At 42.5% G+C, this 22,912-nt stretch overlaps 1 protein-coding gene across 2 annotated transcripts in view; it reads left to right on the top strand.

The window, feature by feature from the left end:
• Positions 1-22,912, top strand: part of LOC139747028 (uncharacterized) — a 585,752-nt gene that overhangs the window by 438,565 nt on the left and 124,275 nt on the right. For both annotated transcript variants that reach the window (XM_071658778.1, XM_071658771.1), the window contains one exon: positions 15,944-16,240. In XM_071658778.1, the coding sequence (XP_071514879.1) occupies positions 15,944-16,240 (297 nt within the window). The remainder of the gene's footprint in view (positions 1-15,943; positions 16,241-22,912) is intronic.

Here is a 22,912-nt window from a genome sequence, read left to right as displayed (position 1 = left end):
ATGTACAGAGCATCAGATTGGGGAAGAGCAGTGTGGTTTCAGAAGTGGTAGAGGATGTGTGGATCAGGTGTTTGCTTTGAAGAATGTATGTGAGAAATACTTAGAAAAGCAAATGGATTTGTATGTAGCATTTATGGATCTGGAGAAGGCATATGATAGAGTTCATAGAGATGCTCTGTGGAAGGTATTAAGAATATATGGTGTGGGAGGAAAGTTGTTAGAAGCAGTGAAAAGTTTTTATCGAGGATGTAAGGCATGTGTACGTGTAGGAAGAGAGGAAAGTGAGTGGTTCTCATTGAATGTAGGTTTGCGGCAGGGGATATATATATATATATATATATATATATATATATATATATATATATATCCCCAGGGATAGTATATATATATATATATATATATATATATATATATATATATATATATATATATATATATATATATATAGTGTTTTAGATATCTGGGAGTGGATCTGGCAGTGGATGGAACCATGGAAGCGGAAGTGGATCATAGGGTGGGGGAGGGGGCGAAAATCCTGGGGGCCTTGAAGAATGTGTGGAAGTCGAGAACATTATCTCGGAAAGCAAAAATGGGTATGTTTGAAGGAATAGTGGTTCCAACAATGTTGTATGGTTGCGAGGCGTGGGCTATGGATAGAGTTGTGCGCAGGAGGATGGATGTGCTGGAAATGAGATGTTTGCGGACAATGTGTGGTGTGAGGTGGTTTGATCGAGTGAGTAACGTAAGGGTAAGAGAGATGTGTGGAAATAAAAAGAGCGTGGTTGAGAGTGCAGAAGAGGGTGTTTTGAAGTGGTTTGGGCACATGGAGAGGATGAGTGAGGAAAGATTGACCAAGAGGATATATGTGTCGGAGGTGGAGGGAACAAGGAGAAGAGGGAGACCAAATTGGAGGTGGAAAGATGGAGTGAAAAAGATTTTGTGTGATCGGGGCCTGAACATGCAGGAGGGTGAAAGGAGGGCAAGGAATAGAGTGAATTGGAGCGATGTGGTATACCGGGGTTGACGTGCTGTCAGTGGATTGAAGCAGGGCATGTGAAGCGTCACTCCATCTTTCCACCTCCAATTTGGTCTCCCTCTTCTCCTCGTTCCCTCCACCTCCGACACATATATCCTCTTGGTCAATCTTTCCTCACTCATTCTCTCCATGTGCCCAAACCACTTCAAAATACCCTCTTCTGCTCTCTCAACCATGCTCTTTTTATTTCCACACATCTCTCTTACCCTTACTTTACTCACTCGATCAAACCACCTCACACCACACATTGTCCTCAAACATCTCATTTCCAGCACATCCATCCTCCTGCGCACAACTCTATCCATAGCCCACGCCTCGCAACCATACAACATTGTTGGAACCACTATTCCTTCAAACATACCCATTTTTGCTTTCCGAGATAATGTTCTCGACTTCCACACATTCTTCAAGGCCCCCAGAATTTTCGCCCCCTCCTCCACCCTATGATCCACTTCCGCTTCCATGGTTCCATCCGCTGCCAGATCCACTCCCAGATATCTAAAACACTTCACTTCCTCCAGTTTTTCTCCATTCAAACTCACCTCCCAATTGACTTGACCCTCAACCCTACTGTACCTAATAACCTTGCTCTTATTCACATTTACTCTTAACTTTCTTCTTCCACACACTTTACCAAACTCAGTCACCAGCTTCTGCAGTTTCTCACATGAATCAGCCACCAGCGCTGTATCATCAGCGAACAACAACTGACTCACTTCCCAAGCTCTCTCATCCCCAACAGACTTCATACTTGCCCCTCTTTCCAAAACTCTTGCATTTACCTCCCTAACAACCCCATCCATAAACAAATTAAACAACCATGGAGACATCACACACCCCTGTCGCAAACCCATATAGGGGATAGGGGAGAAAGAATACTACCCACGTATTCCCTGCGTGTCGTAGAAGGCGACTAAAAGGGAAGGGAGCGGGGGGCTGGAAATCCTCCCCTCTCGTTTTTTTTTAATTTTCCAAAAGAAGGAACAGAGAAGGGGGCCAGGTGAGGATATTCCCTCAAAGGCCCAGTCCTCTGTTCTTAACGCTACCTCGCTATCGCGGGAAATGGCGAATAGTATGAAAAAAAAAAAAAAAGAATATATATATATATATATATATATATATATATGGGGAGAATAGGGGTGTGTGATGTCTCCATGGTTGTTTAATTTGTTTATGGATGGGGTTGTTAGGGAGGTGAATGCAAGAGTTTTGGAAAGAGGGGCAAGTATGCAGTCTGTTCTGGATGAGAGAGCTTGGGAAGTGAGTCAGTTGTTGTTCGCTGATGATACAGCGCTGGTGGCTGATTCATGTGAGAAACTGCAGAAGCTGGTGACTGAGTTTGGTAAAGTGTGTGAAAGAAGAAAGTTAAGAGTAAATGTGAATAAGAGCAAGGTTATTAGGTACAGTAGGGTTGAGGGTCAAGTCAATTTGGAGGTAAGTCTGAATGGAGAAAAACTGGAGGAAGTAGTGTTTTAGATATCTGGGAGTGGATCTGGCAGTGGATGGAACCATGGAAGCGGAAGTGAATCATAGGGTGGGGGAGGGGGCGAAAATCCTGGGAGACTTGAAGAATGTGTGGAAGTCGAGAACATTATCTCGGAAAGCAAAAATGGGTATGTTTGAAGGAATAGTGGTTCCAACAATGTTGGTTGCGAGGTGTGGGCTATGGATAGAGTTGTGCGCAGAAGGGTGGATGTGCTGGAAATGAGATGTTTGAGGACAATATGTGGTGTGAGGTGGTTTGATCGAGTAAGTAATGTAAGGGTAAGAGAGATGTGTGGAAATAAAAAGAGCGTGGTTGAGAGAGCAGAAGAGGGTGTTTTGAAATGGTTTGGTCACATGGAGAGGATGAGTGAGGAAAGATTGACCAAGAGGATACATGTGTCAGAGGTGGAGGGAACGAGGAGAAGTGGGAGACCTAATTGGAGGTGGAAAGATGGAGTGAAAAAGATTTTGTGTGATCGGGGCCTGAACATGCAGGAGGGTGAAAGGCGTGCAAGGAATAGAGTGAATTAGAACGATGTGGTATACCAGGGTCGACGTGCTGTTAATGGATTGAACCAGGGCATGTGAAGCGTCTAGGGTAAATCATGTAAAGTTGTGTGGGGCCGGGATGTGGAAAGGGAGCTGTGGTTTCGGTGCATAATTACATGACAGCTAGAGACTGAGTGTGAACAAATGGGGCCTTTGGTGTCTTTTCCTAGCGCTACCTCGCACACATGAGGGGGGAGGGGGTTGTTATTCCATGTGTGGCGGGGTGGCGATGGGAGTGATTAAAGGCAGACAGTATGAATTATGTACATGTGTATATATTTATATGTCTGTATGTGTGTATATATGTGTACATTAAGATGTATAGGTGTGTATATTTACGTGTGTGGACGTGTATGTATATACATATGTATGTGGGCGGGTTGGGCCATTCTTTCGTCTGTTTCTTTGCGCTATCTCGCTAACGCGGGAGACAGCGACAAACCAAAATAAAAAATATATATATATATATATATATATATATATTTTTTTTTTTTTCATACTATTCGCCATTTCCCGCGATAGCGAGGTAGCGTTAAGAACAGAGGACTGGGCCTTTGAGGGAATATCCTCACCTGGCCCTCTTCTCTGTTCCTTCTTTTGGAAAATTAAAAAAAAAAAACGAGAGGGGAGGATTTCCAGCCCCCCGCTCCCTTCCCTTTTAGTCGCCTTCTACGACACGCAGGGACTACGTGGGAAGTATTCTTTCTCCCCTATCCCCAGGGAATATATATATATATACATATATATATATATATATATATATATATTATTTTTTATATTTTTTTTATTATACTTTGTCGCTGTCTCCCGCGTTTGCGAGGTAGCGCAAGGAAACAGACGAAAGAAATGGCCCAACGCCCCCCATACACATGTATATACATACGTCCACACACGCAAATATACATACCTACAGAGCTTTCCATGGTTTACCCCAGACGCTTCACATGCCTTGATTCAATCCACTGACAGCACATCAACCCCGGTATACCACATCGCTCCAATTCACTCTATTCCTTGCCCTCCTTTCACCCTCCTGCATGTTCAGGCCCCGATCACACAAAATCTTTTTCACTCCATCTTTCCACCTCCAATTTGGTCTCCCTCTTCTCCTCGTTCCCTCCACCTCCGACACATATATCCTCTTGGTCAATCTTTCCTCACTCATTCTCTCCATGTGCCCAAACCACTTCAAAACACCCTCTTCTGCTCTCTCAACCACGCTCTTTTTATTTCCACACATCTCTCTTACCCTTACGTTACTCACTCGATCAAACCACCTCACACCACACATTGTCCTCAAACATCTCATTTCCAGCACATCCATCCTCCTGCGCACAACTCTATCCATAGCCCACGCCTCGCAACCATACAACATTGTTGGAACCACTATTCCTTCAAACATACCCATTTTTGCTTTCCGAGATAATGTTCTCGACTTCCACACATTCTTCAAGGCTCCCAGGATTTTCGCCCCCTCCCCCACCCTATGATCTATTTCCTCTTCCATGGTTCCATACGTTGCCAGATCCACTCCCAGATATCTAAAACACTTTACTTCCTCCAGGTTTTCTCCATTCAAACTTACCTCCCAATTGACTTGACCCTCAACCCTACTGTACCTAATAACCTTGCTCTTATTCACATTTACTCTTAACTTTCTTCTTTCACACACTTTACCAAACTCAGTCACCAGCTTCTGCAGTTTCTCACATGAATCAGCCACCAGCGCTGTATCATCAGCGAACAACAACTGACTCACTTCCCAAGCTCTCTCATCCCCAACAGACTTCATACTTGCCCCTCTTTCCAAAACTCTTGCATTTACCTCCCTAACAACCCCATCCATAAACAAATTAAACAGCCATGGAGACATCACACACCCCTGTCGCAAATCTAAATTCACTAAGAACCAATCACTTTCCTGTCTTCCTACACGTACACATGCCATACATCCTCGATAAAAACTTTTCACTGCTTCTAACAAATTGCCTCCCACACCATATATTCTTAATACCTTCCACAGAGCATCTCTATCAACTCTATCATATGCCTTCTCCAGATCCATAAATGCTACATACTAATCCATTTGCTTTTCTAAGTATTTCTCACATACATTCTTCAAAGCAAACACCTGATCCACACATCCTCTACTACTTCTGAAACCACACTGCTCTTCCCCAATCTTATTCTCTGTACATGCCTTCACCCTCTTAATCAATACCCTCCCATATAATTTACCAGGAATACTCAACAAACTTATACCTCTGTAATTTGAGCACTCACTCTTATCCCCTTTGCCTTTGTACAATGGCACTATGCACGCATTCCGCCAATCCTGAGGCACCTCACCATGAGTCATACTTACATTAAACAACCTTACCAACCAGTCAATAATACAGTCACCCCCTTTTTTTTAATAAATTCCACTGCAGTACCATCCAAACCTGCTGCCTTACCGGCTTTCATCTTCCCCAAAGGTTCTACTACCTCTTCTCTGTTTACCAAATCATTTTCCCTAACCCTCTCACTTTGCACACCACCTCGACCAAGACACCCTATATCTGCTACTCTATCATCAAACACATTCAACAAACCTTCAAAATACTCACTCCATCTCCTTCTCACATCCCCACTACTTGTTATCACCTCCCCATTTGCGCCCTTCGCTGAAGTTCCCATTTGCTCCCTTGTCTTACGCACTTTATTTACCTCCTACCAGAACATCTTTTTATTCTCCCTAAAATTTAATGATACTCTCTCACCCCCAACTAGAAGCAGTGAGAAGTTTTTATCGAGGATGTAAGGCATGTGTACGTGTAGGAAGAGAGGAAAGTGATTGGTTCTCAGTGAATGTAGGTTTGCGGCAGGGGTGTGTGATGTCTCCATGGTTGTTTAATTTTTTTATGGATGGGGTTGTTAGGGAGGTAAATGCAAGAGTTTTGGAAAGAGGGGCAAGTATGAAGTCTGTTGGGGATGAGAGAGCTTGGGAAGTGAGTCAGTTGTTGTTCGCTGATGACACAGCGCTGGTGGCTGATTCATGTGTGAAACTGCAGAAGCTGATGACTGAGTTCGGTAAAGTGTGTGGAAGAAGAAAGTTAAGAGTAAATGTGAATAAGAGCAAGGTTATTAGGTACAGTAGGGTTGAGGGTCAAGTCAATTGGGAGGTGAGTTTGAATGGAGAAAAACTGGAGGAAGTGAAGTGTTTTAGATATCTGGGAGTGGATCTGGCAGCGGATGGAACCATGGAAGCGGAAGTGGATCATAGGGTGGGGGAGGGGGCGAAAATTCTGGGGGCCTTGAAGAATGTGTGGAAGTCGAGAACATTATCTCGGAAAGCAAAAATGGGTATGTTTGAAGGAATAGTGGTTCCAACAATGTTGTATGGTTGCGAGGCGTGGGCTATGGATAGAGTTGTGCGCAGGAGGATGGATGTGCTGGAAATGAGATGTTTGAGGACAATGTGTGGTGTGAGGTGGTTTGATCGAGTAAGTAACGTAAGGGTAAGAGAGATGTGTGGAAATAAAAAGAGCGTGGTTGAGAGAGTAGAAGAGGGTGTTTTGAAGTGGTTTGGGCACATGGAGAGGATGAGTGAGGAAAGATTGACCAAGAGGATATATGTGTCGGAGGTGGAGGGAACAAGGAGAAGAGGGAGACCAAATTGGAGGTGGAAAGATGGAGTGAAAAAGATTTTGTGTGATCGGGGCCTGAACATGCAGGAGGGTGAAAGGAGGGCAAGGAACAGAGTGAATTGGAGCGATGTGGTATACCAGGGCTGACGTGCTGTCAGTGGATTGAATCAAGGCATGTGAAGCGTCTGGGGTAAACCATGGAAAGCTGTGTAGGTATGTATATTTGCGTGTGTGGACGTATGTATATACATGTGTATGGGGGGGGTTTGGGCCTTTTCTTTCGTCTGTTTCCTTGCGCTACCTCACAAACGCAGGAGACAGCGACAAAGTATAAAAAAAAAAAATATATATATATATATATATATATATATATATATATATATATATATATATATATATATATATATGTGTGTGTGTGTGTGTGTGTGTGTGTGTGTGTGTGTATGTGTGTGTGTGTGTATGTGTGTGTGTGCATTTGTGTGTCAGAGTTGGAGGGAAGAAGAAGCAGGAGACCAAATTGGAGGTGGAAGGATGGAGTGAAAAAGATTTTGAGTGATTGGTGCCTGAACATGCAGGAGGGTGATTGGCGTGCATAGAATAGAGTGAATTGGAATGGTGTGGTATACCGGGATCGACCTGCTGACAGTGGACTGACCCAAGGCATGTAAAGCGTTTGGGGTAAACCATGGAAAGGTCTAAGGGTCTGCACGTGGAAAGGGAGCTTTGGTTTGAATGCATTATACATCATAGGTAGAGATAGAGTGTTAGCAAATGTGGCCTTTTTTTGTCTTTTCCTTGTGCTACCTTGCTGTCGGGGACTTTTTCTGTGTGGTGGGGTAGTGACTGGATGGATGAAGGCAGCAAGTATGAATATATACTGTAATACCATCCAAACCCTTGCTGGCTTTCATCTTCCGCATCGCTTTCACTACCTCTTCGTTTACCAAAGCATTCTCACTGACCCCCTCACTTTGCACACCACCTTGACCAGAACACCGTATATCTGCCACTCTATCATCAAACACATTCAAGAAACCTTCAAAATACTCACTCCATCTCCTCATTTCACTTCTACTTGTTATTACCTCCCCATTAGCTCCCTTCACTGATGTTCCCATTTGTTCTCTTGTCGTACGTACTTTATTTACCTCCTTCCAAAACATCTTTTTATCCTCCTTAGAATTTAATGGTACTCTTGGGAGATGGCAGTTAAATATAATGAAAAAAGTAATATTCCCTTGGGATAGGGGAGAAAGAATACTTCCCATGCATTCCCCGCGTGTCATAGAAAGTGACTAAAGGGGACAGGAGCAGGGCCTAGAAACCCTCTCCTCCTTGTATTTTGACTTTCTGAAAGGGGAAACAGAAGAAGGAGTCATGCGAGGAGTGCTCATCCTCCTCGAAGGCTCAGATTTGGGTGTCTAAATGTGTGAGGATGTAACCAAGATGAAAAAATGAGAGATTGGTAATATATTTGAGAAAAGGAACCTGGATGTTTTGGCTCTGAGTGAAACGAAGCTCAAGAGTAAATGGGAAGAGTGGTTTGGGAATGTTTTGGGAGTAAGGTCAGGGATTGATGAGAGGACAAGAGCAAAGGAAGGAGTAGCACTACTGAAACAGGAGTGGTGAGAGTATGTAATAGAGTGTAAGAAAGTAAACTCTAGACTGATATGGGTAAACCTGAAAGCGAATGGAGAGAGATGGGTTATTATTGGTGCCTATGCACCAGGGCATGAGAAGAAAGATCATGAGAGGCAAGTGTTTTGGGAGCAGCTGAGTGAGTGTGTTAGTAGTTATGATGCACGAGACTGGGTTACAGTGATGGGTGATTTGAATGCAAAGGTGAATAATGTGCTAGTTGAGTGAATAATTGGTGTACATGGGGCATTCAGTGTTGTAAATGGAAATGGTGAAGAGCTTGTAGATTTGTGTGCTGAAAAAGGACTGGTGATTGGGAACACCTGGTTTATAAAGAGAGATATACATAAGTATACGTATGTAAGTAGAATAGACGGCCAGAGAGTGTTATTGGATAATTGTTAATTGATAAGCACATAAAAGAGAGACTTTTGGATGTTAATGTGCTGAGAGATGCAACTGGAGGGATGTCTGATCATTATCTTGTAGCCTTCTTTGTCCATCCTGGTGCTACCTTGTGCACATGTGAGGAGAGGGGGGTGTCATTTTATGTGTGGCGGGATGGCGGCAGAAATGGATGAAGGCAGCATGTATGTATATGTACATGTGTAGATATGTATATATCTGTGTATGTATATGTATGTATTTATTTATTTATATATTTATTTTATTTTGCTTTGTCGCTGTCTCCCATGTTAGCGAGGAAGCGCAAGGAAACAGACGAAAGAATGGCCCAACCCACCCACATACACATGTATATACATACACGTCCACACACACAAATATACATACCTATATATCATAATGTACACATATATATACACACACAGGCATATACATATATACACATGTACATAATTCATACTGTCTGCCTTTATTTATTCCCATTGCCACATATGTATGTATACGTTGAAATGTATAGGTATGTATATGTGTGTGTGTGGGCATTTATGTATATACATGTGTATGTGGGTGGGTTAGGTCATTCTTTCATCTGTTACCTTGTGCTACCTCGCTAACATGGGAGACAGCGACAAAGCAAAATAAAATAAAATATAAATAAATGGGGAGGTGATAACAAGTAGTGGTGATGTGAGAAGGAGATGGAGTGAGTATTTTGAAGGTTTGTTGAATGTGTTTGATGATAGAGTGGCAGATATAGGGTGTTTTGGTCGAGGTGGTGTGCAAAGTGAGAGGGTTAGGGAAAATGATTTGGTAAACAGAGAAGAGGTAGTAAAAGCTTTGCGGAAGATGAAAGCCGGCAAGGCAGCAGGTTTGGATGGTATTGCAGTGGAATTTATTAAAAAAGGGTGTGACTGTATTGTTGACTGGTTGGTAAGGTTATTTAATGTATGTATGTATGTATGTATGTATGTATGCAAGGTTATTAGGTACAGTAGGGTTGAGGGTCAAGTCAATTGGGAGGTGAGTTTGAATGGAGAAAAACTGGAGGAAGTGAAGTGTTTTAGATATCTGGGAGTGGATCTGGCAGCGGATGGAACCATGGAAGCGGAAGTGGATCATAGGGTGGGGGAGGGGGCGAAAATTCTGGGGGCCTTGAAGAATGTGTGGAAGTCGAGAACATTATCTCCGAAAGCAAAAATGGGTATGTTTGAAGGAATAGTGGTTCCAACAATGTTGTATGGTTGCGAGGCGTAGGCTATGGATAGAGTTGTGCGCAGGAGGATGGATGTGCTGGAAATGAGATGTTTGAGGACAATGTGTGGTGTGAGGTGGTTTGATCAAGTGAGTAACGTAAGGGTAAGAGAGATGTGTGGAAATAAAAAGAGCGTGGTTGAGAGAGCAGAAGAGGGTGTTTTGAAGTGGTTTGGGCACATGGAGAGAATGAGTGAGGAAAGATTGACCAAGAGGATATATGTGTCGGAGGTGGAGGGAACGAGGAGAAGAGGGAGACCAAATTGGAGGTGGAAAGATGGAGTGAAAAAGATTTTGTGTGATCGGGGCCTGAACATGCAGGAGGGTGAAAGGAGGGCAAGGAATAGAGTGAATTGGAGCGATGTGGTATACCGGGGTTGACATGCTGTCAGTGGATTGAATCAAGGCATGTGAAGCGTCTGGGGTAAACCATGGAAAGCTGTGTAGGTATGTATATTTGCGTGTGTGGACGTATGTATATACATGTGTATGGGGGGGGGTTGGGCCATTTCTTTCGTCTGTTTCCTTGCGCTACCTCGCAAACGCGGGAGACAGCAACAAAGTATAAAAAAAAAAAAAAAAAATGACTCATGGTGAGGTGCCTGAGGATTGGCGGAATGCGTGCATAGTGCCATTGTACAAAGGCAAAGGGGATAAGAGTGAGTGCTCAAATTACAGAGGTATAAGTTTGTTGAGTATTCCTGGTAAATTATATGGGAGGATATTGATTGAGAGGGTGAAGGCATGTACAGAGCATCAGATTGGGGAAGAGCAGTGTGGTTTCAGAAGTGGTAGAGGATGTGTGGATCAGGTGTTTGCTTTGAAGAATGTATGTGAGAAATACTTAGAAAAGCAAATGGATTTGTATGTAGCATTTATGGATCTGGAGAAGGCATATGATAGATTTGATAGAGATGCTCTGTGGAAGGTTTAATATTAAGAATATATGGTGTGGGAGGAAAGTTGTTAGAAACAGTGAAAAGTTTTTATCGAGGATGTAAGGCATGTGTACGTGTAGGAAGAGAGGAAAGTGATTGGTTCTCAGTGAATGTAGGTTTGCGACAGGGGTGTGTGATGTCTCCATGGTTGTTTAATTTGTTTATGGATGGGGTTGTTAGGGAGGTGAATGCAAGAGTTTTGGAAAGAGGGGCAAGTATGAAGTCTGTTGGGGATGAGAGAGCTTGGGAAGTGAGTCAGTTGTTGTTCGCTGATGATACAGCGCTGGTGGCTGATTCATGTGAGAAACTGCAGAAGCTGGTGACTGAGTTTGGTAAAGTGTGTGAAAGAAGAAAGTTAAGAGTAAATGTGAATAAGAGCAAGGTTATTAGGTACAGTAGGGTTGAGGGTCAAGTCAATTGGGAGGTGAGTTTGAATGGAGAAAAACTGGAGGAAGTGAAGTGTTTTAGATATCTGGGAGTGGATCTGGCAGCGGATGGAACCATGGAAGCGGAAGTGGATCATAGGGTGGGGGAGGGGGCGAAAATTCTGGGAGCCTTGAAGAATGTGTGGAAGTCGAGAACATTATCTCGGAAAGCAAAAATGGGTATGTTTGAAGGAATAGTGGTTCCAACAATGTTGTATGATTTGCGAGGCGTGGGCTATGGATAGAGTTGTGCGCAGGAGGATGGATGTGCTGGAAATGAGGTGTTTGAGGACAATGTGTGGTGTGAGGTGGTTTGATCGAGTAAGTAACGTAAGGGTAAGAGAGATGTGTGGAAATAAAAAGAGCGTGGTTGAGAGAGCAGAAGAGGGTGTTTTGAAATGGTTCGGGCACATGGAGAGAATGAGTGAGGAAAGATTGACCAAGAGAATATATGTGTCGGAGGTGGAGGGAACGAGGAGAAGAAAGAGACCAAATTGGAGGTGGAAAGATGGAGTGAAAAAGATTTTGTGTGATTGGGGCCTGAACATGCAGGAGGGTGAAAGGAGGGCAAGGAATAGAGTGAATTGGAGCGATGTGGTATACCGGGGTTGACGTGCTGTCAGTGGATTGAATCAGGGCATGTGAAGCGTCTGGGGTAAACCATGGAAAGCTGTGTAGGTATGTATATTTGCGTGTGTGGATGTATTTATATACATGTGTATGGGGGTGGGTTGGGCCATTTCTTTTCGTCTGTTTCCTTGCGCTACCTCGCAAACGCGGGAGACAGCGACAAAGCAAAAAAAAAAAATAAGAAAAATAAAAAAAAAGAATAAATAAATACATACATATTTATAGCATCAAAGTATATCAACTGACTGTAACATTTCTCTCTTGTGTCTCCCCTGATGATGTGATCATTACATGAAAGTGCACTTGGGAACTTATTGTGTTTCATTTCCCCGAGGACTCATCGGAAAATACTTGATCACAGGCAAAATTGTGATCCTTTCCAATATATATATTTATATTATTTATTTTTAAACTTTGTCACTGTCTCCCGCATTAGTGATGTAGCACAAGGAAACAGATGAAAGAATGGCCCAACCCACCCACATACACATATATACATACACGTCCACACACTCACACATGCATACCTATACATTTCAGCGTACACATATATATATATATACATACACAGATATATACACATGTACACATGTACATAATTCATACTTGCTGCCTTTATTCATTCCCATCACCACCCCGCCACACATGAAAATGACAACCCCCACACGTGTGCAAGGTAGTGCTAGGAAAAGACAACAAAGGCCACAATAGTTCACACTCAGTCTCTAGCTGTCATGTATGATGCACTGAAACCACAGCTCCCTTTCTACATCCAGGCCCAACAAAACTTTCCATGGTTTACCTCAGATGCTTCACATGCCCTGGTTCAATCCATTGACAGCACGTGGACCCCGGTATACCACATCGTTACAATTCACTCTTTTCCTTGCACGCCTTTCACCCTCCTGCATGTTCAGGCCCCGATTGCTCAAAATCTTTTTCACTCCATCCTTCCACCTACAATTTGGTCTCCCACTTCTCCTCGTTCCCTCCACCTCTGACACATATATCCTCTTTGTCAGCCTTTCCTCACTCATTCTCCATGTTACCAAACCATTTGAACACACCCTCTTCTGCTCTCTGAACCACACTCTTTATATTACCACACATCTCTCTTACCCTTTCATTACTTACTTGATCAAACCACTTCACACCACAGATTGTCCTCAAACATTTCAGTTTTAACACATCCACCCTCCTCCAAACAACCCTATCCATAGCCCATGCCTCACAACCGTATTACACTGTTGGAATCACTGTTCCTTCAAACATACCCGGTTTTGCTCTCCATGATAATGGTCTCGCCTTCCATACATTCTTCAACACTTTCAGAACCTTTGCCCCCTCCCCCACCCTGTGACTCATTTCCACTTCCATGGTTCCATCCGCTGCCAAATTCACTCCCAGATATCTAAAACACTTCACATCCTCCAGTTTTTTCCATTCAAACATACCTCCCAATTAAGTTGTCCCTGAACCCTACTGTACCTAATAACCTTGCTGTTATTCACATTTACTCTCAGCTTTCTTCTTTCACATACTTTACCAAACTCAATCACCAGCTTCTGCAGTTTCTCACCCAAATCAGCCACCAGCACTATCATCAGTGAACAACAACTGACTCACTTCCCAAGTCCTCTCATCCACAACAGACTGCATACTTGCCCCTCTCTCCAAAACTCTTGCACTCACCTCCCTAACAACCCCATCCATAAAGAAATTAAACAACCATGGAGACATCACGCACCCCTGCTGCAAACCGACATTCACTGAGAACCAATCACTTTCCTCTCTTCCTAGTCATACACATGCCTTACATCCTTGATAAAAACTTTTCACTGCTTCTAACAACTTGCCTCCCACACCATATACTCATAATACCTTCCAAAGGGCTTCTCTATGAACTCTATCATATGCCTTCTCCAGATCCATAAATGCTACATACAAATCCATTTGTTTTTCTAAGAATTTCTCACATACATTCTTCAAAGCAAACACCTGATCCACACATCCTCTACCACTTCTGAAACTACACTGATCTTCCCCAATCTGATGCTCTGTACATGCCTTCACCCTTTCAATCAATACCCTCCCATATAATTTTCTAAGAATACTCAACAAACTTATACCTCTGTAATTTGAACACTCACCTTTATCCCCTTTGCCATTGTACAATGGCACTATGCATGCATTCCACCAGTCCTCAGGTACTTCACCATGAGCCATACATACACTGAATATCCTCATCAACCAGTCAACAACACAGTCACCTCCTTTTTTAATAAATTCCACTGCAATACCATCCAAACCCACCGCCTTGCTGGCTTTCATCTTCTGCAAAGCTTTCACTACCTCTTCTCTGGTTACTAAACCATTCTCCCTGACCCTCTCACTTCGCACACCACCACGACCAAAACACCCTATATCTGCCACTCTATCATCAAACATTTAGCAAACCTTCAAAATACTCACTCCATCTTCTCACATCACCACTACTTGTTATTACCTCCCTATTAGCTCCTTCACCGATGTTCCCATGTGTTCTCTTGTCTTACACACTTTATTTACCTCCTTCCATAACACCTTTTTATTCTCCCTAAAATTTAATGATACTCTCTCACCCCAACCTTCATTTGCCCGAATTATAGGGGTATGATTAAGTGGTAGTTGGTGGGCTGCCACTACTCAGCTGGGTATCGGGAAGGTTAATGATGGATAGAGTGGGTGAAATGTAATACCTTGAGGTGGTTTGGGCTTGTGGAAAGAGTGCAAGACTGGGAATTTACAAGGAAAGTGTACGATAGTACATTTGAAGGGGTGGTGTGAGAGGAAGACCACCTGTGACATGGGCAAATAGGGTGGAAGAATACTGGAGGGAGAGAAATGGCGGAAGAATGTGTGGAATGGTGTATGTGAGGGAGGCATGTAAGGACTGGGATAAGTGGAGACTTTTGCTGTAGCCATCCCTGGATGGGAGTTTCTGAAGGGAACAGGCATCGGTGATATACATAGATAAATTGATAGTGATGGCTGCGTAGCAAGCCAGCACTTTAATAGTTGTCAAGTTGCACTCTTCTGACCCACGTGGCTGTGTATTCTTTCTGCCTCACCTGCATGTGGACTGCTGGCATTCTGTCTACAAAACATAATCTCTCCACTTGACAACTCATTCTTCATATCTATAAATTTTTCTGCAGAGCACCCTGCCTCTTGGCAAAATTGTGGGAGCAGTAGATAGAAGTAATAAGTGGGAGCATGAGGCAGGATTATTGGTTAAAAACATAAGGTATATGTAGTAAGTATGAACATTAGGTAGGTATATCAGGTAGAAATAATAGGTGAAAGTGAAAAATCCAGTTCACCACTAATCATGTCATTCTTTTTGGGAATCTAGCTGCAGAGCAGATGTTGTAACTGGTAAAGAACTTTTTTCCGTTCACATTTTCATGTAAAATTTCCATGGCAGTATGCTGCCCTCATACTATAATGTTTTTTTTTTTCATCTTTTTCCTTCAAACAGTTGAGCTAGAGGGAGAGTTGGATGACAAGCTGCCATCTGCTATGCTGTCGTGTTTTTACAATTATTTTCAGGCCACACATATCAAAAAACTTTATGGACCATCATATCTCTTGATATCTGTCCTTCCCATAAACTCCCAGTGAGCCTTGTTTACAGCAGTGTCTCTTAAACCTGCCATGAGATGGCTTCTTATACTTGTTGGTTCAATGACAAAAATTTCAGCGTCAAATATATGCAGGATGGATGAGAAATATTGCAGCAAACTGAAAGAGAAAATTGACATGTTAGGAAAGTCAAATAATACAGCCAGTGGGTCTAGGGTCTAGATATTTGTTTGTCTGTAGTCCAGTATAGCATTTACAGGGTTAATCTTTCTATAAATTTTGCCTGTACTGTGCCAGTGAAGCCAATAATACTCATATTTTTCTACCCTTCAGGCCCTCTATCGCAATGTTAAAAACCTGAGCTTAAGTCCCAATGGACGAACAGGGGTCTCTGGTGCTATTCCAAGATCTACTCCCGGAATAAACACAAGTACCCACTCTCGCCCCCAGTTCCCTCAGCCACATCATTACCAGTCTCAGGGTACCCAGCATAACTACCAATACTACCCACAACAGCACAATCTCATTAATAACCAGGGCAGTAGCCGCAGTGCAGCTAATTCAGAGAGCTCCCTGTACGATCATCTTGTCTTCAATGACTCCCACATGGGCACTACTCATCCTCAAGAGGTTGGTATCAATATGTATTATACTTATCACAAAGTTTATTTTATTGAATTGAAAATAATTCTTTCTTACCTGGTTGATGTTTTCTATTTAAGTGAGATAGCATCAAGATCAAATAACTGAGCCTTAGAGGAAAAATTCTCATATGGCTTCTTCCTCTATTCTTCCTTTGGAAAGTATCAATACTGGAAGGGAGGATCCCCAGTCCCCTATCCCTTCTTTTCTTAGTTGCCTTCTAGAAATGAAAGAGATCAGTTGGTAGTATTCTTTCAACCCTATCCCTATGGTTTGAAAATACCTTGTCATTATCAACAGTTTCAAACTCTGACTAGTAATTTTGAAATTAAATGTATGCATGCCTTTTCTCTCCTATGCCAATTTACCATGCAAATAATGAGATATCTGTTGGATATGTAGGGGGTTAGAACCTTCTAACGACCTAACTAACTGGTGGGGTAACACTAGCTTTCCCCACCCATTGCTAATCACTATTGTGTGGTAGTGGCACCGTGCTCATTTCAAGCTCGCCTCCCACCCATGAGTGAGTCTACCTCAATAATTACATTATAAATCCACTCACTCCAAGATACTGATCCACCCGGCAGCTTAGAATTCTTTTTTATCCCATTTTGACTGGATTTCACCTGCTTGTTTTTTGTTTTTCCTTTTTTTTCCTTTTTTTCTTTTCTAACCTTCTTTGAATTCTTTTTGTAGTTTCTTAACCTGTGGCTAATGGGCATAATCTGGGAAGTCCATCAACACAGCAGAAAAGAAGAACAAACATTTCTTTATGAAATGATAAAATAGTATATAAAAGTAACAGAAGATATACAGAATGTTGTATTATTACTTTTGTGTTGGACTGATCCCACTGCTACATAAGGGGCAGAGAAGGATTTGGATGACATGTTTGATTGCTCCTTATAAGAAAGATAGTGACATAGGTGATATTTCTTTTTTCTATTGAGCTTTATTACAAACTGCGATGATATTTCACATACACATGTACATGAATATATTAAGAAATATTACATCTTTCTTGCTAAAGATCAGTGTAAGGGTGATTGGCTAGCAAGGTTGTGGGGGATATTGAAGGATTTGATTCATTTTCATCTTGAACTTAGTTTCACACTGTACTTCCATTCCATACACAGGCACAGCATTTGTGGTGGTTAACATGATTATATTTAGAAATATTACACTTCACACTACAATTCAAGTGAGAAAACAAGTGGCTGATATGTTGGGAAGATTGATAGAGATGTTTTTCTTTGGAAATATTTAGCCTTGTAAAAATTGTCATCAAAACCCTGTACAACCCCAGAAATACATAAAAAGAAAATTAGGCAGTTATTTTGTAACTGTAATGTAATTTCACAAGCGCAAAGTCCATGGATGCCTCTTATGCAATCCCACAAAATATTAGTAAGTGTGGAGGAGGGTGGATGTGTTGGAAATGAAGTGTTTTAGGACAACATGTGGTGTGAGGTGGTTTGATCGAGTAAGTAATGAAAGGATAAGAGAGATGTATGATGATAAGAATAGTGCGGTTGAGAGAGCAGAAGAGGGTGTGTTGAAATGGTTTGGACACATGGAGAGAATGAATGAGGAAAGATTGACAAAGAGAATGTATGTGTCAGAGGTGGAGAGAAGAAGGAGAAGCAGGAAACCAAATTGGAGGTGGAAGGATGGAGTGAAAAAGATTTTGAGCAATCGGGGCCTGAACATACAGGAGGGTGAAAGGCATGCAAGGAATAGAGTGAATTGGAACAATGTGGTATACTGGGGTCGACGTGCTGTCAATGGATTGAACCAGGGCATGTGAAGTGTCTGGGGTAAACCACGGAAAGGTCTGTAGGGGCCTGGATGTGGAAAGGGAGCTGTGGTTTGTGAGGTAGCGCAAGGAAACAGACAAAGAATGGCCTAACCCACCCACATACATATGTATATATATATATACACGTCCACACATGCACATATACATACCTATACATTTCAACATATACATATATATACATACACAGACATATACATATATACACATGTACATAATTCATACTTTTCTTTTTTCTTTCAAACTATTCGCCATTTCCTGCATTAGCGAGGTAGCATTAAGAACAGAGGACTGGGCCTTTGAGGGAATACCCTCACCTGGCCCAATTCTCTGTTCCTTCTTTTGGAAAATTAAAAAAAAACTGAGAAGGGAGGATTAGCTGCCTTTATTCATTCCTGTCGCCACCCCACCACACATTAAATGACAACCCCCTCCCCCCCCGCGTGCACGTGAGGTAGAACTATGAAAAGACAACAGAGGCCACATTCATTCACACTGAGTCTCTAGCTGTCATGTATAATGCACTGAAACCACAGCTCCCTTTCCACATCCAGGCCCCACAAAACTTTCCATGGATTACCCCAGACGCTTCACATGCCCTAGTTCAATCCATTGACAGCACGTCGACTCCGGTATACCACATCATTCCAATTCACTCTATTCCTTGTATGCCTTTCACCCTCCTGAATGTTCAGGCCCCGATTGCTCAAAATCTTTTTCACTCCATCTTTCCACCTCCAATTTGGTCTCCCACTTCACCTCGTTCCTTCCACCTCTGACACATATATCCTCTTTGTCAATCTTTCCTCACTCACTCTCTCCATGCGACCAAACCATTTTAAAACACCTTCTGCTCTCTCAACTGCACTCTTTTTATTACCACACATCTCTCTTACCCTTTCATTACATACTCGATCAAACCACCTCACACCACATACTGTCCTCAAACATCTCACATCCAGCACATCCACCCTCCTCTGCACAACTCTATCTATAGCCCATGCCTTGCAAACCATATAACATTGTTGGAACCACTATTCCTTCAAATATACCCATTTTTGCTTTCCGAGATAATGTTCTCGCCTTCCACACATTTTTCAACGTTCCAGAATTTTCACCCTCTCCCCCACCGTGTGACTCACTTCCGCTTCCATGGTTCCATCCGCTGCCAAATCCACTCCCAGATATCTAAAACACTTCACTTCCTCCAGTTTTTCTCCATTCACTCTTACCTCCCAATTGACTTGTCCCTCAACCTTACTGTACCTAATAACCTAGCTCTTATTCACATTTACTCTCAGCTTCCTTCTTTCACACATTTTTCCAAACTCAGTCACCAGCTTCTACAGTTTCTCACCCGAATCAGCCAGCAGGGCTGTATCATCAGCGAACAACAACTGACTCACTTCCCAAGCTCTCTTGTAGAAGGAGACTAAAGGGGACAGGAAAGGGGGCTGCTAGGAATCCTCCCCTCCTTGTATTTTAACTTTCTAAAAGGGGAAACAGAAGAAGGAGTCATGCTGGGAGTGCTCATCCTTCTCGAAGGCTCAGATTTGGGTGTCTAAATGTGTGTGGATGTAACCAAGATGAGAAAAAGGAGAGATAGGTAGTATGTTTGAGGAAAGGAACCTGGTTGTTCTGGCTCTGAGTGAAATGAAGCTCAAGGGCAAAGGGGAAGAGTGGTTTGGGAATGTCTTGGGAGTAAAGTCAGGGGCTGGTGAGAGGACGAGAGCAAGGGAAGGAGTAGCACTAATCCTGAAATAGGAGTGGTGGGAGTATGTGACAGAGTGTAAGAAAGTAAACTCTAGATTGATATGGGTAAAACTGAAAGTGGATGGAGATAGATTGGTGATTATTGGTGCAAATGCACCTGGGCATGAGAAGAAAGATCATGAGAGGCAAATGTTTTGGGAGCAGCTGTGTGAGTGTGTTAGTAGTTTTGATGCACGAGACCAGGTTATAGTGATTGGTGATATGAATGCAAAGGTGAGTAATGTGGCAGTTGGTGTACATGGGGTGTTCAGTGTTGTAAGTGGAAATGGTGAAGAGCTTGCAGATTTATGCGCTGAAAAAGGATTGGAAGGATTGGTGATTGTGAAAACGTGGTTTAAAAAGAGAAATATAAGTATATGTATGTGAGTAGGAGACATTGCCAGAGAGCGTTATTGGATTACGTGTTAATTGATAGGCACGCGAAAGAGAGACTTTTGGATGTTAATGTGCTGAGAGGTGCAACTAGAGGGATGTCTGATAATTATCTTGTGGAGGCGAAGGTGAAGATTTGTAGAGGTTTTCAGAAAAGAACGTAAGGGGAGTGGGGAAGGAATGGGATGTATTTAGGGAAGCAGTGATGGCTTGCGCAAAAGATGTTTGTGGCATGAGAAGCGTGGGAGGTGGGCAGATTAGAAAGGGTAGTGAGTGGTGGGATGATGAAGTAAGATTATCAGTGAAAGAGAAGAGAGAGGCATTTGGACCATTTTTGCAGGGAAAAAATGCAAATGAGTTTGAGATGTATAAAAGAAAGAGGCAGGAGGTCAAGAGAAAGGTGCAAGAGGTGAAAAAGAGGGCAAATGAGAGTTGGGGTGAGAGAGTATCATTAAATTTTAGGGAGGGTGAAAAGATGTTTTGGAAGGAGGTAAATAAAGTGCATAAGACAAGGAAACAAATGGGAACATCAGTGAAGAGGGCTGATGGGGAGATGATAACAAGTACTGGTGATGTGAGAAGGAGATGGAGTAAATATTTTGAAGGTTTGTTGAATGTGTTTGATGATAGAGTGGCAGATATAGGGTGTTTTGGTCGAGATGGTGTGCAAAGTGAGAGGGTTGGGAAGAATGATGTGGTAAACAGAGAGGAGGTAGTAAAAGCTTTGCAGAAGATGAAAGCAGGTTTGGATGGTATTGCGGTGGAATTTATTAAAAAAGAGGGTGACTGCGTTGTTGACTAGTTGGTAAGGTTATTTAATGTATGTATGACTCATGGTGAGGTGCCCTTACATAGTGCCATTGTGCAAAGGCAAAGGGGATAAAGGTGAGTGCTCAAATTACAGAGGTATAAGTTTGTTGAGTATTCCTGGTAAAATATATGGGAGGGTATTGATTGAGAGGGTGAAGGCATGTACAGAGCATCAGATTGGGGAAGAGCAGTGTGGTATCAGAAGTGGTTGAGGATGTGTGGATCAGGTGTTTGCTTTGAAGAATGTAAGTGAGAAATACTTAGAAAAGCAAATGGATTTGTATGTAGCATTTATGGATCTGGAGAAGGCATATGATGGAGTTGATAGAGATGCTCTGTGGAAGGTATTAAGAATATATGGTGTGGGAGGCAAGTTGTTAGAAGCAGTGAAAAGTTTTTATCGAGGATGTAAGGCATGTGTATGAGTAGGAAGAGAGGAAAGTGATTGGTTCCCAGTGAATGTCAGTTTGTGGCAATGGTGTGTGATGTTTCCATGGTTGTTTCATTTGTTTATGGATGGGGTTGTTAGGGAGGTAAATGCAAGGGTGTTGGAGAGAGGGGCAAGTGTGCAGTCTGTTGTGGATGAGAAAGCTTGGGAAGTGAGTCAGTTTTTGTTCGCTGATAATACAGTGCTGGTGGTTGATTCAGGTGAGAAACTGCAGAAGCTGGTGACTGAGTTTGGTAAAAGGTGTGAAAGAAGAAAGCTGAGAGTAAATGTGAATAAGAGCAAGGTTATAAGGTACAGTAGGGTTGAGGAACAAGTCAGTTGGGAGGTAAGTTTGAATGGAAAAAACTGGAGGAAGTGAAGTGTTTTAGATATCTGTGAGTGGATTTGGCAGCAGATGGAACCATGGAAGCTGAAGTGAGTCATAGGGTGCAGGAGGGGGCGAAAGTTCTGGCAGCGTTGAAAAATGTGTGGAAGGCAAGAACATTATCTCGGAAAGTAAAAATGGGTTTGTTTGAAGGTATACTGGTTCCAACAATGTTATATGGTTGTAAGGCGTGGGCTATAGATAGAGTAGTGCAGAGAAGGGTGGATGTGCTGGAAATGAGATGTTTGAGGACAATATGTCGTGTGAGGTGGCCTGGCCGAGTAAGTAATGAAAGGGTAAGAGAGATGTGTGGTAATGAAAAGAGTGTAGTTGAGAGAGCAGAAGAGGGTGTTTTGAAATGGTTTGGTCACATGGAGAGAATGAATGAGGAAGGATTGACAAAGAGGATATATGTGTCATAGGTAGAGGGAACGAGGAGAAGTGGGAGACCAAATTGGAGGTGGAAAGATGGAGTGAAAAAGATTTTGAGTGATCGGGGCCTAAACATGCAGGAGGGTGAAAGGAGTGCAAGGAATAGAGTGAATTGGAACGATGTGGTATACTGGGGTCGACGTGCTGTCAATGGATTGAACCAGGGCATGTGAAGTGTCTGGGGTAAACCATGGAAAATTGTGTGGGGCCTGGATGTAGAAAGGGAGCTGTGGTTTCGGTGCATTATACATGACAGCTAGAGACTGAGTGTGAACGAATGTGGCCTTTGATGTCTTTTCCTAGTGCTACTTTGCGCACATTCAGGGGTAGGGGGTTGTCATTTCATGTGTGGCGGGGTGGCGACGGGAATGAATAAGGGCAGACAGTATGAATTATGTACATGTGTATATATGTATATGTCTGTGTGTGTATATATATATGTATACGTTGAGATGTATAGGTATGTAAATGTGCTTGTGTGGATGTGTATGTGTATATATGTGTATGTGGGTGGATTAGACCATTCTTTTGTCCGTTTCCTTGCACTACCTCACTAATGTGGGATACAGCAACAAACTATAATAAAATATGATAAATGAAAATATATATATATATATATATATTTATTATATTTATTTATTT

The sequence above is a fragment of the Panulirus ornatus genome, chromosome 5 (genome assembly GCF_036320965.1).
Source record: "Panulirus ornatus isolate Po-2019 chromosome 5, ASM3632096v1, whole genome shotgun sequence".
Taxonomy (NCBI): domain Eukaryota; kingdom Metazoa; phylum Arthropoda; class Malacostraca; order Decapoda; family Palinuridae; genus Panulirus; species Panulirus ornatus.
Note: the sequence above shows the minus strand (reverse complement) of the source record. Positions and strands in the feature narration are given on the sequence as shown.